A 17,984-nucleotide genomic window follows, 5' to 3' on the forward strand; every position below is an offset into this window, starting at 1 on the left:
TTAGATTTCCATTGCATCTTACTATAAATACCCTTCTTCACCTACTGAACCTTCCAAAACAAATCAAAACTTCTTTCAAGTATAATTCTTAAAATTCTTTCCTACCTTAGAAACTCGCTTCCGTCTACAAGTCCTTTAAAAATAATATTAAAATTAGTCATGATTTTCCAATTTCCTTCTATGATCTCTTCGTCCTCCAAACAATTCATGAAATTGCATAGCAAAAGCCAAAAAGGCGTACCAAAGGGTCATGTTGCGATATATGTGGGAGATTGTAACGAAGAAAAGAAGCGGTATGTGGTGCCATTGACGTGCCTGAGCCTTCCGGCATTTCAGAATCTTCTAAGTCGAGCAGAAGAAGAATTTGGGTTCAACCATCCCATGGGCGGTCTCACCATTCCCTGCAATGAAGAAACATTTATCCATGTCCTCAGCTGTCAATAAGATTTATTGACGGAGTCTAATTAAATCTCCTCAATTTTGACATAGATCACTTATGACCAATACATATTTCTTGGTCTTTCTAATTATGATAATATCTTAGATACTAACAATGTCAATGTCACACTCACCTTGGTTGAGTGGGCAGAATTTCTGTAGTTATAGAATGTAGATCAATGCAAAATATAAATATTGTTCCTGAACTTTTTCTGTGTGTGACATTCTGTTGTTCTTTGTTACTTGAACTCTCCAAATTACCTCAAGCACCTGCAATATATTCTTGACGCTCCAGCATAGGTTCCAACATTTGACACATAAATTGCTAATCTGAAAATTGGATAAAACCGATAATCGAATTTGAGTAACTTGGATTCTTACTCAACATGCACTCATAATGAAACTTCATCTTCTGCTTTTTTCATACTCTGTAAAGATCGGCTCCAGAGCAAGAAAAGTTCTATTTCAAGAAAAAGAGCCTAAAAGCTGTAACCTATCATTAATCATTGGATAAATAATATAAAGGTAAAATTCTGACCAGCAGATCCCAGTTACAAAGATCCCTCAGTATGATAGAGAAAAAACTCGAGTATCCAGTTGTTGATGGGGGAGCTGTGTTCCGCATCCTGCAGCTGATGTGCTTGCGAGTGTAACTGTGTATTATTGGTCTGGAATTCCCTGACAACAATCAGACCTGGGTTCCGATCCCATAGCTGATCTCGCTCGCCCCATGAGTGCAAGTAGGCACAAGTTACCAAACTAGAAAAGACTACCATCTACCACGATCAGAAAATCAGACATGCCACGAAGCCATTTAGAGCCACTTAACCTGGATTGAAGACCTCAAATAAGTTGTCTGCTTTTATTATCAGACTACCTAAAACACAAACCTATAAGATTATAGCAGATCAGAATTGAACAGCATTGAGAGTCAGATCATTTTACAATTGAACATGCAAAATTCTGAGATTCTACTAGGTGTTAGAAGTGAGAATTATCACATTTTAAGGCAGATATGAGTATTTTGAACAGAACATAATTAGCAACAGATGTCAAATCATAAATGAAATCAAAATGTCAATATAGACAAGATAGAAGCAACTAAAAGCCATAAACGCATTGACAGTCCGAGATGGAATTGAAAATGCCTCAATTTTATTATTTTTCCTTTTTCAATTTTTTTTGACAACAAAAAAAAAAAATGCTACAATTAATGGCTAAAGGAATATATTACTCAAAGTCAATTACTTAAATCAGGAGCAAAAAATTAAAAAGCCAAATCCAAAGCCAAATCAAGGTTCTGTACTCTGCACCTAACAAAATGAGTAGAGGAAAAGCCAAAGGGGTTGTGGGAGAGAAAAAGAAGAAAAAAAAGGGCATAAGAGCAATCAACCTTAAACTGAATTAATGTGGATCTTGCTAATCAATGTATTATTATTAAAATATGCTCATACATTATTCTTGAGTCTAATTAGAATATAGGACCCACAGTTACGATTTGAATTTTGATCTAGATAGATATCTCCTCTGTCCTGTTTAAAATGTCCAAAGTACATGAGAGCTAGAAACTAGAGACAAATGACAATGGAGCCAAATCTTGGTGTCTCTTCACACATGCAAAGTTAATAGGTATTAAGCTACGCAATTGATAATCATGTAAGATAGAATAATACAACATACTTGATCCTGTAATCATCCATTCTGACAATAATCAGCACAAGTTTACTTTGGTGTATTTTTCCCATGTTACAGTTATAAAAGGAAAGGTGAATCTCACCATATCCCATACTTTATACCAGAGCATTTTTTTAATGAAATTCTAAGATAGGTTCAAAATTCAGAGAAACGGAGGGCATATAATATGATAAAAATCAGCCAAGCAAATCAGATTTGCAAAAGTATATTGGGTAGTAGCTGCTATGCATCACTGCATGTCCAGGTTGGCTCATCAAAATTAATGTGGAAAGATTCGGAATAAACAATAAAACTGCTGATAATGCAATTAATACACTTGAAAGATATATTCCGTTCATTGCATGGCACAATACTTGACAAATTAAAGAACAAGAAATAAAGTCAACAAATTACAGTTTAATGCATGTTCAAAGTTAATCTAATCCAAAATTCAAGCACCATTTTAATTAGCTTAATAAGTTAGAATTGATGAATGATAGTTAAAGTTCAGGTGTCAGAATCCTAGCCTCCTAGGCTAACAAGGGTTAGATGTAAAGAGTTAGTACTTAATGACTTAATGAAAGGGCTAAAAAAATTTAAGATTTAGAAAGCTGTTCTGTAGTTACTCTAATTCCTGTTAGACTGTGAGGCCCTCAGGATCTCCTCAAATCTTCTTTATCTTTCTAGTTATTCTCGAGCGTCTTTTGAACTACTGCTCTTGATATTGCTTTGAACCACACTTGTAGTCACACTTATCATTGTGGCCCTCAATCAGAAATAATGTGCATAATATAATTCAACACGTATAATAATTCCATCTCCCACGGTCAAAAAGAGTCATGTGTATACTATTTTGAGAAGTCTGGATAAAAATCACATTTCCTATACTTCGTAATGGTAATCGATCAAGCTAGGATTTCTCATTATACCCTCATTTGTAATGAATAACACAAAATAACATTAGAGATTTAACAAAATATGAAAAAAAAAACACACATGCTCATGTGCTGAGCATGCGAGTAGTTTGATGTGGGGGTGCACCTAGAGCCAGGTGAATCCGGGTGCATAATAGATGCTCTGCAAAGTCATACCGACTTGCGACTAAGGTCACTCAATTTTCAGTTAAAAAATTGCCCGTGCAAATAAAACCATAGTGCTATGCATCACTTCTGCTGATTAGTGACTGCAGAGCTGAAATCAAGTCTATTTATTCAATTTTTCTAGTATGGCAACCATGAGGTCCAAGGTTACATGTGAGGAGGCAATAAAAAATTGTTGAGCCTAGTTATCATAACCATGTGAACATTGATAAGGTGGGTCATGTTCACAGATGATTGAAGCCCTCTAAATAATAAAAAAAATTCCAAGTACCAAAGTTCCTGACCTCCATCATTGAAGTTGTGCATCACTATAAATACCAGCCGAACCTTCCCAAACAAAACAGCTTTCAAATAAGAAAACTCCTCCCGGCCTCCCCTGTTTCTGAGATTAAAAGAATCATCTCTCTCAAAAAAGCTATGGTTTTCCAATTGCCTTCTATCTCCACCAAACAACTCCTAAAATTACTTAGCAAAACCCAAGGTGTCCCAAAAGGTCATATCACAGTATATGTAGGAGGTTATAACAATGAAAAGAAACGATATGCGGTGCCCTTATCTTGCTTAAGCCATCCGGTATTTCAAGATCTGCTTACTCGCGCCGAAGAAGAGTTCGGCTTTAATCATCCAATGGGCGGTTTGACCATTCCTTGTGATGAAAAACCTTTATCCATATCCTTAGTAATCATGGAGCTGATAGTTTATTTCTTTTTTCTTTTCTAGCTTCTTATTTCTAAGACTTTTTGGCCCTTATTAGTTCCAAGATTACCCATGTATATTAAAAACTCAGTTCCATTTATTTTTGTGACTGATTTGATATTTTGTAGTCAGAGAAAATGATGTAAGAAAATATTCTCACAGAATCTCTACTTATTACTTATTAATCAAGCATATATTTATATACTCCGTAACACTTAATCTGAACAATAACATCAGAATGCACAAATTGGGCCCACAAAGTAAAAAGAAACGCGCTCTCGTAAACAGGAATGCTCTCAAGAGAATCAGCAAAGCACATCTTTATTCCTCGCGATGAACACCTATCAAATTATAAGTTATTCAGCCGATTGGTTCACCATATCAAGTATTGGTTTTGGTATCAAATCCATGGGTTTACAATGAGTGACACCAAGAAATCCGTACTTAATACCACATGTTTTTATTGAGGATTTTATCATACATTCCTAAGATAGTACATTGGTACTGTACTTTCTTAATACAATTGTTGGACTGGCTCTAAATCTACAAAATTCATCACTTAAGTCTTGTGTATAAATCAATGAATGCTAAAAAGGATTCCATGGTTAGAAGGATGAAAAGGACATGGTGGTTGGAGCAAGAGGCAGCAAGTAATACTGCCAACAAGGGGTGGGAGGTAGTGTTGTTACTACTTTTTGAAAAGATTCCAAGGGTTTGGGTTTTAGAAAGAACACATCTTCTGTCTAACATGACATTTTGGTAATTATTTGAAAAGTTAAAAGTAGTACCATTAGGTAGTAAAATAGTACCATTGAGTATTGCAATGGTATTACATATATACTTCCTCCGTTTTCCTAATATTGCAAGGGGAAGACATGGAATTTAAGATGAGGAGAGAAATAAAGAGAATTAAAAATAGAGCCCATGTGATGAGGAGAGAGATAGAGAAAAAGCATGTGCACATATGGTAATGTTGCATTATTTGTGAAACTTCCTAAAATGATAACTGTTGCAATGTAAGGGAAACGAAGGAAATAACGGAGGAAGTATATATTTTGGTAATGTGGACCTTGACTAGACCTCAACCCTCACGGTTTATTTGGTCCACTATTTGCGGGTTAGGCACTTGGGAGTAGTGAGAAGGGTAAGGGAATCCCTACCCTCAAAGCACCCTCACGGTTTATTTGGTCCACTATTTGCGGGTTAGGCACTTGGGAGTAGTGAGAAGGGTAAGGGAATCCCTACCCTCAAAGCACCCTCACTTGATAGAATTCGAACCCCAAACTTCTAGGAGATGGGATAATAAACTTAAAAAGTTACAAGTGAGCCAACACTTTGTTAGTGTAAGGATGTAATGGTACTATATATGCATGTAATGTTACTAGAGACGCTTTCAATGGTAATCAAAAGATCTCAATTACCTTTTTCTCTCTTCCATGTGATAGTCTGTGTAGCGTAGGGCTCACATTCTACCCACTTTTATCTCTCTCTCTCTCTCTCTTTCTTTCTTTCTCTCTCAAGCACCTTTATCTCATTATTTGATAATAAACACAAGTAGTATGATTACCATTTTACACTTTGGGATACATTTGCAAATCAGTTAGACAATAGGAATTCCTCGTGAATCCTATACCTTGTAGTTGGCAAGGTGGTCCTTAGGTATCTTTTCTTCAACTGCACATCAATTATGTTTTAGTTGATACTACATCCATACCTAATTTTGGAAAATACACAAATAAATACTTCATAAGAGTAAGACACCAAAACCTCACACTATACAAATTAGGAAAAATGAGTTACCTCAATGCATGAGCAATAGCATGCTAGCAACAACTTGGAGCATAAGTTGGCACTCACATAAGAAAGGCCTAGCTAGAAACACAAGGTTCATGGTTAAATCAAAGCAGTAATTGAATTCTAGCTTCAAGCCTACATTGCATCCCATCACTTTGAAAGGGATGATGGACAAAGTGGAAGTTAGATTAATAAATACTTTTTCCGTTTTATTAAAATTGCAAGCATATAACACATTATTTTAGGTAAGAGAAGAGAGACAAACCAACCCTTTTTACAAAAAGTAAAGTGTACTATATTTATATTTAAGGAAGATCCCAAAGAAGAGAAGAGAAGAGAGGAGAGAAATTTAATGGGCCAAAAATTAGTAATGTAAATGATTTAAATTGTAAAAGTTATAAAGAACTAGGAAGAGTTGCATTTTTCTTTGAAATATCTCAAACCATTTAATATTGCCATTTTAGTGAAATGAAGGAGAAAAATGTCAGCATGACTAGTAACACTTTTGAGATTTCGGAAGAAAGATAGGGGATCTTTTGAGTAGAAAGAAGGATGAAAATGGACTCATCGGTCCACTCTTGAAGATTTGTTAAACCTTATTACCACTTGGCCCATACTTGTAAAGTTGTAATCTATTACAAACTAATTACTTATATATTAAAAATTGTTCCTAAACAAGTTTATGTGTCACGGGGCACTCTCCCTTTAATTGCATTGTTCCATATCATCCACATACGATTATAAAGTTAGAACATGCCTCATACAAATTTTGATCTCGTGACCCCAATATTATACATTAAAGTTTTACCACTAAACCATGCAATATTTGATGCTTTCTTTTTAAAGTAAAATAATAATAAGTGAAAATATATTGTTTTAATACACCACCAAAGCCTAAAAATATCAAAAAGGAACACATAAGGAATTTCAAATAAGTGAGATCCCAAAGATAAGCTAAATTAGCTAATTACATCACTCAATTCCATAATCAAAGAGACCAAGTCTCAAACACAAAAATCCAACCAAAGCACCCACATACACAAAAACTTATGGCAATTTTGGTATCCAAACTTCATATGCTTAACGTAAAGGGAGCTTGACATGCATGTATCCACATCAAATAGAATATATGTACCTAAATTTTTATGTGTTCTTAAGAGAGAAGAAAAGAGTTCAATCTACAAACGCTACCCCAGAAAACAAGAAGAGCTTACGAGGGGTTCAAACTCAATGCAAACTTCACATGGATTTATTGAGCTGACCCATCATTTTCCAATGCAGAACTGCAGCAGCCAATCACCGAAACAAAAGATCACCCAGACCCAGATATAAAGGATTCAACCGTTTCATCAGGAGATCTTATAGTTTTAACCAGATAATTATGAAACTAACCAATGGACTTTGCCCACAGATAGCAATTAGAGACAAATGATGACTATATAAGATGATGAAAGACGACATGTGATCCTTAAATTCTTAATAGAAGTGGGTCCTTGAACATAAACAAATAAAATTCCAAATTCTATAAATAGGAAGCATATATTCTTTACCTTTCCAAAAGCACTGGAACAAAAATCCTAGTTTTTTCTCCATCCCGCAGATATAAAAACCATTGTTAATTCAAAATTCAAAATGAAGTTACAATCTATGATCTCTAATGCCAGACAGCTACTAAAATTACCATCAATTCATAACAACAATCAGCAAGCAGTTCCAAAAGGGCATTTCACTATCTACGTTGGAGAACAAGAAAAAAAGAGATATGTGGTGCCACTTTCTTACCTGAGCCAACCAGCATTCCAAGAACTACTTAAAAGTGCCGAAGAGGAGTTTGGCTTTAATCACCCCACAGGCGGTCTAAGCATTCCTTGTGGAGAGGAAGCGTTCAACAAACTTACCTGTCAATTCAGTTCCTGAGGAGAAAGAAAGAGTTAGGTTATTTCTTAGAACAATTTTGAATTCAAATTATATTGTTTCTCTCTTTTTGTTTATCTTTTTTAGGTCTTTATAGGCTGGCATAGTATAGATGTGATTATAAGATTTGCACTTTAACAGTGAATGTCTACAATTCTGTCAGCATTTCAGCATTCAACAACACAAGGATAAAAAAGATACTAGAATGTAGAAAGTCAATAAATTAAGCAATGCTGACTTAGATGAAAACAAATATATTAACGCTAAGTTTCCAAAAGATCTTTGCACCCTTTCACAAAATGCCCACCTTCCTTTACAACAGCAAATCAAGATTTAACTGCATACAATTTATCATTCTTAAGGAAAACCCTTTTTTAGAAGTAACAAGATACTTTAACTAAGATGCAAAACGTAATGCAATGCGGCATTTCCTGTGGCCATGTTGTTTTCTCCTTGCACACCTTCTCTTAATATTATAGCAATACAAGAAGTTAGGGTTCTGTTTTACAAAAAAAAAAAAAAAAAAAAAAAAAAAATATACTTCCTCCATTTTCTAATAAGTACAACGTTTCCCTAATCTGAAAGTTGCATAATTAGTGCAACATCACTACTCATGGAAATGATTCTCTATCTCTCCTCATCACATGGGACCACTTCTTTATTTCTCCTCTCAAAAAAAAAAAACTGTACTTTTCCTACATGCCGCACTTATAAAAAAATTGAGGAATTAATACAGTACCAAGAGTTCTAATTCTAACTAAACGAGGAATATATACTAAGATCAAAAAACATACTCCGTATAAGATATGATAGGATACTAAACACTCCAACCCTTTTGTTTGTCTCATTTTTCTTTTTGGAATGTCCCCAAAAGGTTGTCCCATACTAAAAAAAACCCCGACTTTTACTTTTAACCTTAAGTCATTTTCCGTTTCCAAAGTATGAAAGACTATCACATTCACTACATCTAGTCTCACCAACTTTGACTCGCATCAACTCCACTTAACCAAAAACTTTGAAAATAGGAGTAAATTGTAATCCCAATAGGTCGGACACAAGGAAATAGAAAATTTAGCATTAACCTTTAAACATACTATAAATGAAAGAGATGCATCTTTCAAAAACTCCTTATCGTTGTAGTACTAACAACTTTAACCTGTAATTGCGTTGAGAAACTATAGACATGATGATGAAAGAGAAATTAACCCCACGAGCACTATCAAATTCAGTGATTGTAGTTGTATTAAATTATTAAACCTCACACAAAGATCCAAGAAAAGGTTGTATATTATATTTAAATGAGGAGAAGTTTGATAAATAATACAAAGACAAGTACAACAGCAGAGGACAAGGAATCCACTACAGAAAACAATGAGATTTAAATTGCATGCCAATGATGCTTGATATTATTTAAATATATACCTCAAAAACAATCCCATAGATCAGCCAAAGGAAAACATTTTCACCGGTAATCTCCTTTTTTATTATTTGCTCCACTTCCTTTTTTGAAGTCAAAAAATTATTACATCCACCATGAATTCCCTAAAACATATCCGGAAAAAAAAAAACATTATCAAATGAGAATTTGTAAGATCCTCATAATAAGTATTTTCAAAACATAAACTTTTTTATAATTTTAATAATACATAATTAAAAAATGATCAAACATATTACTTAGAACTGTAAAAAAAAATGGAATGAATAATTCGATGGGACGGGAGAAATTTAACCATCCAACAAAGTGTCACAGAGAAACCTGTCATTCCTCCCTAAATATGATCTTAAAAAAAGCCAAGAATGCCATACAATGTTTAACAAGCCACATCAGAGTGAGATAGATATAGATATTGTATATCTTAAACATCTTAAGCCATGCAAATTGACAAATTCATTCATCAGTAAGTTAACCTAAATAGTTAGAATAGCTTAGAAAAAAAAAAAAAGGACAAGTAGTAATTTCACCTAATGTTAGATAATCTCTCCTTCCCTTGTGGCTTTTTCATAGCAGGGTTTGGCACATACATTAAGGCTATAATAATAATAGAGCAAGCCCTAGTTTATCTCCATGACAAGCGAAAATGCAAATCAAGTGACAATCTTATAATTAAGTCAACATAGATACCTATTTAACATGGCATTTTTGTAATTAAATTAACGAGTGTAGGGCCCGTATTTAATAAGAATGCATTGACTTAATTACAAGTTTGCCATTTAATTTGCAATTTTTTTATTTTTTTATCATGGTGAAATACTTGGATTTTATCGGCTAGAACATAAGTGGGGCATAACATGAGATACATTGATATCTGAAATATTAATGGATTGTGGGGCCCGTTGCACACTTGAATTCTTAAAAAAACAAATGAAATATTCACTTGAGAATCGTGCCCTGAGGGTATTCCGAAATTAGAAACGTGAGCAACAATTTGGGGACATTCATATTAAGCAAGTGTGAAAAACATTAAGGAATGAAGAAGTGTATAATTGTTGTGCTATTTTAGCCCAACTATTTTTAATTTCCACAAGCCAGCAACTAAAAGTGGCACTGGGCTCACATAATGAAAAAAAAAAAAAAAAAGTGGGCAGACTGGGCTCTCATAAAGAGCAAGTGACCCACAATTTAATTTACAATTTACGAGACACCTTCTCCTGCAGCAAGGTTAGGTGGGAAGAAGAAATAAACTACAAATTATTTCCATCTCAGTACAGTTAACATGACACATTTCCGGGAGGAGGTCACATTCATGCACAAAATAGAAGCATATATAATGAGGGGAGAAATGTATGGCGGAGAAACAACAGTAAGCATTTATGAATGATGACAAAGCCAAATATCAATTTGCAAGGCTTTATGATATGCAGTGGGCAATCATATGACCAATGATAACCTGCAAACTCTGCAGCAAATCCTTTTCTAGACATTTTCAAATTCAAGAGGATTGTAATATGCTGATATGCATCAGGGTTCTTAATAATAGGTATAAATATTATTATAATGATTAAAAAAGGGACTATCAAATTTATTTTTTTAAAAAAAAAAAAAAAAAATTCCCAAGTGTCATTCCATAATTCCAGTAACAATATACAAGCTTTTGGATTGGCTAGAAGGTCTTATCATGATAACATGCTCAGTAAACATGGGATTGCCTCATTGTGAAAAAACTCGTGGTTGGATTTCATTTCATATACTAGTTGGGAAGACGACGTTATTGACTTATTTCCATGTGCTGTGTCAGAAATCTTAGAATTGCTAATAATGTAAAGGGCAACAAAAGGTATAATTTGCATGTCTTGGATATTTTTAACCATACAGAATCACCCCAAGTATAAGTACATAAGCCAATTGGTAAATAAATATATTTTATTTCTTGCATATCAACGTTATTCTATATATACACACCAGTGTAGGCACATACCCTACAAAATTTCTAAACATAAACATTGTAAATAGAACTTCACTGTCTTTGCTCTGTTTCTAAATCTCTCTTGATTTTAACAAAATCACAAAGTACATGGGAAGCCATTCAGTGGGAATCTGCAAGTGTGCTAGGCAAGTCACCAAAAGGGGGCCAGTATTTTCCCAGCAATTTTCATGTCAATGCCAGTTCCTAAAGGCCATTTTGCTGTCTATGTAGGAGAGGAAGAGAAGAAGCGGTTTGTCGTCCCCGTATAAGCATATAGTTGAAAGGGTATAATACCAGCACATGCAAAATATACAAGATTAGAAACTCACCATTCCCACGAAAGTCAAATTCCATTAATACACTTAATTATTGAGCTAAACAATCATTGATCATGTTGGTGACATTATTAGCCAGAGAATTCCAAAAGGATCATCCGCGTTAGTTAGATACAACTCTTGAGTCTTGCAACTGGAAACAAAAGTCCATCTCATGTTATAGTAATAACGGCTACAATGCTTGTATGATTTTGGCATATAAACTAGCCACGGGATAGGCTATAATAATACACTATAATAGTGATAAAGTCTATGCTCAGAAATTCCATGAGCAATTGAGCATTTACATCTATAACATGACCAATATCAGCAAAAGCATTCTCGTCAAACTTGAAAATTGGTTTAGTGATCTGTTATTTTGGTCCAGGCTGGCCTTTTATTTTACAAGAGTAGCCAGATTCCTAGTAGGCTAATAATGCAAGGACATGAGGTACATCATTTCTGCCTACTAATATCAATCATTAAGGTTGATTAGATATGGAGAAACTACACCAAACAGCTAAAGGTTTTCACATTGCCACCATTTCCCACTCAAAAATTTTTATAGGACCATCTCAGACAGAAGATGACCTACCCCCAAAAAGTTTTTTTATGGAATTATCAATCAATCAAAACCTTAATCCCATAAGTGGGGTCGGCTACATAAACCAAAAGTGATTGTTCCATATAGTCATCCACAAAAATCTTCCTCCTCCATCCCTTACGATCAAATACCTCATTCTCATGCAAATGCATATGCTTCATATCTTTCCTAACTCCTTCCAACCAAGTCATTATCAGTCTCCCTCTACCTCGTTTAACCTCTCCATGATCCCACTCTTCCACTCCTCGTTTAAGGCAATCATTCAAGGGATAAAGGCATACATACAAGCAATTAAAAAAAACCGCCAAATGAAGTCATGTGACTATTGAAAAACGAGGGTGGACCCATATCCGTGAGTTTCCAAGCTGCCAAACTTCAGCTTGAGTTCCTATTCACTCCTCTCTGTTTCCTCTATAAAATGCCTTTGAAACCCAAGAGCCTTATTCTAAGTACAAAGAAGCCAGCATTCAAAATATATTTTCCCTTCCTCCTTACCACAAAACAATGGCTTTCCAGTTTCCATCCATGATCTCAAACAGCAAACAAAAAATCAAATTGCACAAAAACCGGGGAGGAGTTCCAAAAGGTCACCTTGCAGTTTATGTGGGAGCCAACAAGGAGGGAAAAAAGCGATATGTGGTACCTTTGTCGTACTTGAGACACCCTGCATTTCAAGACCTACTTGGCCTTGCTGAGGAAGAGTTTGGATTTCATCATCCCACTGGTGGCCTTACCATTCCCTGTGATGAAGAAACATTCATACATGTCATGAACTGTCAATTAAATTTTTTTCCCTTCAATTTCTTGTGAAACATTATAGAAACATTCATTTCAAAAACAAGAACTCTGAAGCTTACATATAATTCTTTCTCATTTATGTTCATTTATGCTTGGCCCTAGGATCAATTCAATATCATCACAATCAGATGATATCTGTATATATATACACAAGCTTATTTTAACAAGTACATTGATAATCAGAAGTAACATATACACAAGCTTACTTTAACAAGTACATTTATATTCAGAAGTAACATATTTTTGTCAAAAAAAACATATTATTAATTGTTCCAAGCCTCTATCTCTAATGGTTACTCTGTTCTCCCTTTTGGTAGATGGTAGGCTACAGATATTCCTGAAAACTAATCTCCTGGAAAGAGATCTATCTTTTCTCGCTAAATGATAAAACTATTTTACTTCATGCATACCAAAGCACATGCAAAAAAAATTTGATATAAAATATATAAGTAAAACAGATTTATCATTAAACTGGTCACTTAAGATTGTTAGTCAAGATCCAAATTAATTAAATTTATTAGCCCAATAAAGAATCTGTGGAGTATAACATAATAACATGTCTTAAGTACACCAAGATCAAAAATTCATATTTGACTATCATTAATGAACTACTATAGCTAATTGGTTATGCCACATTATACTACTTCCAAAGCCAGCTACAAATATTACTTCGTCAACACAATCCATCAGTTTGTATGATGAAGCAAGACTAATACCATCATTAATTACCAAGTTTTCAGGTTGATTCCAAAACCACTACTTTAAACCTGCTCCCTCACCTAATGTACAACACGTAGTTTAGATATTTTGCTCATACTCATTACATTACCTCAAACTCCCATGTCAAATCCTTAACATGCCAACAAGCGTATGGACACTTAAACCTTCAATTTGGCTTATAATCATGGCAAATTTACATAAAAAGACAAGTACAGAACATGGACATGTACCCGAGTCTGTGTTCTAGATACTTTCCTAGGCTTATGTTTCTGTCAGTCCAATGGGATAAAAAAGTAAATCTAAAATCAAGATCTTTAGTAAACAGTGATTAAATAAGATCCAAGTTTTCGTAGGAGATATTGTGCCGCCACATGTTTAAGGCACCCTAAACAAATAAAACTCTTGTGCCGGCCTCAAATTACTCAGCCGTCACAAGCCTTCAACTCTTGTCTACACTCTCGCCATCAAGCAAGAGTGTCTATCAAGCTTGTCTCTCACTTGTGTTGCTCTGTGCACACAAAGCCCCTTTCGCCTGTTGCTCTGGGCTCACAAGAACCTTTCCGCTTGGCTAGCTTCCTCTTCGCTAAGAGACGAGTGCACACCACATGGATCTAAGGTCAAAAGACTCGGACAGCGACGGTCCAAATAACTAGGTAGTTAGACCATCAAAATAAAAGGTTAGGCTTGTAAGCTGGGTAATTTTGGGAACAATCGAATTCAACTATCTTCTTTTTTATTTCATTTTTTGTGTGACATTTTGGTTCTCAAATATAAAATTGCATTTTAAACTCAAGATTTTCGACTTTTTCTAATCGGGGTTCAGCTAGGATGACTTTTTACTTATGCCTCCCATAATCAGTGGACAATGATCAAACTCAATAAATTTTGGATATCGATACATACATCCTCACCTAGCTAAGAACACTTGCAATTCTAATAAGCAATATATTTTAGGTAATGCCAAAACTAGAAACTTTCTCATTTATCAATTCATATAAGAACAGATAACAATGTGGACTTTGGAAAAATCAATAATTAAATCATGATGGATCTAATTGCACAATTTCCAAGAACTATAAAACATAATTTGAGAAAACCTTCCACTATATTTAGCATTCAATTTTTTCAACATGAGTGGAACAGAGGTTCATTTGGTAGAATGAGGGGGATTGATGTGGATCTCTCAAGACTCTCACAAGGCTCGCAAGCTATAATAATATTGGATCTTCGAATTTTAGCAAGAACTAAAGAATTACACGAAATTAATAGGATAGTACTCTAATCCTCGCAAGAATAGAGGGTTTCTTCCTAGTCGCAACTAGAAAATGATCACGAATCGCAACAAGTGATGTTTTTGATTAACAATCAAACGAGCAACGTTCAAACGATTAATTCCCAAAACAAATCTCTCATCATTATTCATTAAAAATCACTATTGATATGCACAGGTGAAAAATCGTACAAAGATAAGATAGGAAACTAATAATCATATCCTAAAATAAGATATAATATTAAGAATCCTAATCCTAATTCTAATAAATCTACTAATCATATGTGTAACTAACTACTAAATCTATCCTAACATAAATAAATTAAACAAATAAATATCCTAATAACTAAAACTCTTAAAGCCTAAAAATAGGAAAAATCTTTTTAAGTGGAAGGTAAAAACCCATAGGCAAAATCCTAATAATTAATAACAACTAAAAGATAGTGTAGGCTTTTTAAAAACTCCATGAATTTTCAAGAAAACCCATATTGGACTATTGCTCCCGCATCAGGGATGACCCTCCAAATTTCATAACTTTAAAACCATTAAAATTGAAAAACCATAGATATTCCAATGCTACGAGTATAATTTTAAGTACAAGCTAATGCAGCTACGCAAGAAAGATCATAGACCTCGAAGCAATAATAGAAGTTAACTATAAGAAAAACACCTTCTAATCATATAAATCCACAATGATTGGACCCAAGAGCATCTTCTTTTACAATATTAGCCAAAAGAGAGAGGATCCCGCGTTGATTAGGTATGATGATCAATATTCTGATAGAAAAAGAGTCTATCTCGTGATTTAATTATTTGGGCAAATGGCAATGAAACTGGCAAAGGTGATGCCAATATTCTAATAGCTATAATAAATTCCTTGACTAAGCTATATTCTTCTACTCCATTAATACTAACATCAAGAGTACAGCTAGCATCAGCAAACAAATGATTTTTTTTATTTTTTTATTTTTCATGAAGGCAAGATAAAGTAGCTTTTAAGTTTATAAAAATTTACAATTAGGGGTCAATCTCATGATTACAGGATCTTGATATGAAAATGGCAGAACAGATACTATAATAATAATTAACATCATAAAGAGATGAGAAACTCAATAATGACAGATTACATAAAATGATCAACAAATGATATCATCGCTCTTTACAATGATACAGGAAATAGGTGAGCCACTATTAAGGCCAGGTTGGATCGTGCATGTGAGATGCCATAATGCAAGGATATGAAGTCGGTGTTTCTATTGACTAAGACTAAATATCAACTCAAAGACTTGCAGGGAAAATAAAACATGTAATAATCAAATCCAACTAAAAGTACGGAGGAGCTAGGGAATGCACAATTTCAAATGGTTCTCCGCGTACTGAATATGAGGCTAAAAAGTATAGCTAATCAATAAATTTCCTAGTTTTAGGAATGAAAAAGGATTTCAATGTTCAAGTGTCTTCTTTGGGAAACCTATGGGATCAGTTGGCGAATTACTGAATTTAGGTTCTCTTTGGGCTCAAGCACATGAAACTTTTCCTGCATGTGACTTTCTGATGCAGTGCAAAGTTAAGAGTTCTTTTTTTTCTTCTTTTTTCTAGGGATTGGTGTCCTAATAAACCCCTCAAATTGAAATTCTTATTTTCTTAGTATGATGAAATTTCTTTGCTTATCAATAAGTAAAACAAATACTCCCAACATCCCATTTTATTCTCACACTTCTAATTTATGTCTGTCACAATCAACTAACACACTCCTTTTATGCCATAGACCCACTTATATTTTACTACCCTCTCTACCCACTACCAAAATATAAGGTCTCACTCTCCTCATTCAATTATAGATTCCTTCACTACTTATCTTTTAAAATATACTCCTCAATCCTTTATTCTTTACACATATGAATTTACAGTCTCCAAGGCATTTCTAAAAATGTAATATTTTGAAAACATAATTCAAGCCAGATCTAACAAAAATACAAGATCTAACATGATATTTTTTTATGCTTATAGTAGTGAGTTTTTATTTCAAAGTTTTAAACATTCACCAATAAAAGTCAAAGTGTTAAGAAAAAAAAATGGAGAGAATAATAGATAAACCAATAACTTATCACCTAAAACTTTAAGCAAACTTTCACATGACGATAAAATTGAGACAGAAGGAATAAGTTGTTTTACGAGCAAAAAGTTCTAAAACATGCAAGTTCTCTAACTATTTAAATCCTTCTTGTAGCCATTATTTTGAGGGTTGACCAACCATGTGAGGTTATAAACCTAATTAAGCAACCATTTATTAAGATTTTATTGGCACCAACCTTTGGAGGGCAATGTTGAAGAAATGTATCCCACGAAGGTACGTGGACCCGATTAAGGATATGTATAGAGATGTGTCAACCAATGTGAGGACATGTGAAGGGTTGACAAAAGATTTTCCTATTACAATTAGATTGCATCAAGGGTCTGCATTAAGCCCTTTCCTTTTTGCAACGGTCCTAGATGAACTAACTAGAACAATTCAAAATGAAGTCCCATGTTGTATGTTGTTTGCGGATGATATTTTTTTGGTGGATAAAACTAAAGATGGAGTTAATGCCAAGTTGGAGCAATGGAGGCAAAGGTTGGAATCTAGAGGGTTTAAGATAAGTCGGAGTAAGACTGAATATTTGGTATGTCGCTTTGGTACTTAGAGTGGGTCAAGCAATGAGGTGGTGAGTTTGGATGGAAAGGACTTGACCACGAGCGAATGTTTTAAATATCTTGGGTCGATCATCCAGAAAAATGGTGACATTGATCAAGACGTGGCCCATAGCATTAAGTCATGGTGGCATAAGTGGAGAGCGGTCACGGAAGTGTTATGCGACCAAAGCATTCCCTTACTCTTGAAGGGAAAATTCTACAGGACTGTCATAAGACCAATGTTGCTCTATGGTACAAAATGTTAGGCTTCTAAGAAAGAGCACATTAAAAAGATGGAGGTTACGGAGATGCGAATGTTAAGGTGGATGTGCGGAAACACTCTAAGAGATAGAATCATAAATGAGGTTATTCGCAAGAAGATAGGTGTGGCAGGCATTGCGGACAAACTAAGGGAAAATTGTCTGCGTTGGTTTGGGCATGTAAGACGGAGACCCGAGGGTGCATCAGTACGATGAGTGGAAGAATGGGACCATGGAGAGGTTAAACGAGGGAAAGGGAGACCGAAAATGACTTGGTTGGAAGGAGTTTGGAAGGATATGAAGTATATAGATATACATGAGGATG

The 17,984-nt window shown here is 34.5% G+C and overlaps 2 protein-coding genes across 2 annotated transcripts; both read left to right on the forward strand.

The window, feature by feature from the left end:
• The first annotated feature begins 7,334 nt into the window (after positions 1 to 7,334).
• LOC110718453 (auxin-responsive protein SAUR21-like) lies at positions 7,335 to 7,789 on the forward strand. The gene has a single exon (XM_021897280.1). The coding sequence runs from the start codon at positions 7,335 to 7,337 to the stop codon at positions 7,617 to 7,619; it is 285 nt and encodes a 94-aa protein (XP_021752972.1). The 3' UTR covers positions 7,620 to 7,789.
• A 4,051-nt stretch (positions 7,790 to 11,840) lies between these two features.
• LOC110718847 (auxin-responsive protein SAUR21-like) lies at positions 11,841 to 12,933 on the forward strand. Its single transcript, XM_021897767.1, has one exon. The coding sequence runs from the start codon at positions 12,443 to 12,445 to the stop codon at positions 12,746 to 12,748; it is 306 nt and encodes a 101-aa protein (XP_021753459.1). The 5' UTR covers positions 11,841 to 12,442; the 3' UTR covers positions 12,749 to 12,933.
• Positions 12,934 to 17,984: the final 5,051 nt, after the last annotated feature.

The sequence above is a fragment of the Chenopodium quinoa genome, unplaced genomic scaffold, assembly GCF_001683475.1.
Source record: "Chenopodium quinoa cultivar QQ74 unplaced genomic scaffold, ASM168347v1, whole genome shotgun sequence".
Lineage (NCBI taxonomy): Eukaryota > Viridiplantae > Streptophyta > Magnoliopsida > Caryophyllales > Amaranthaceae > Chenopodium > Chenopodium quinoa.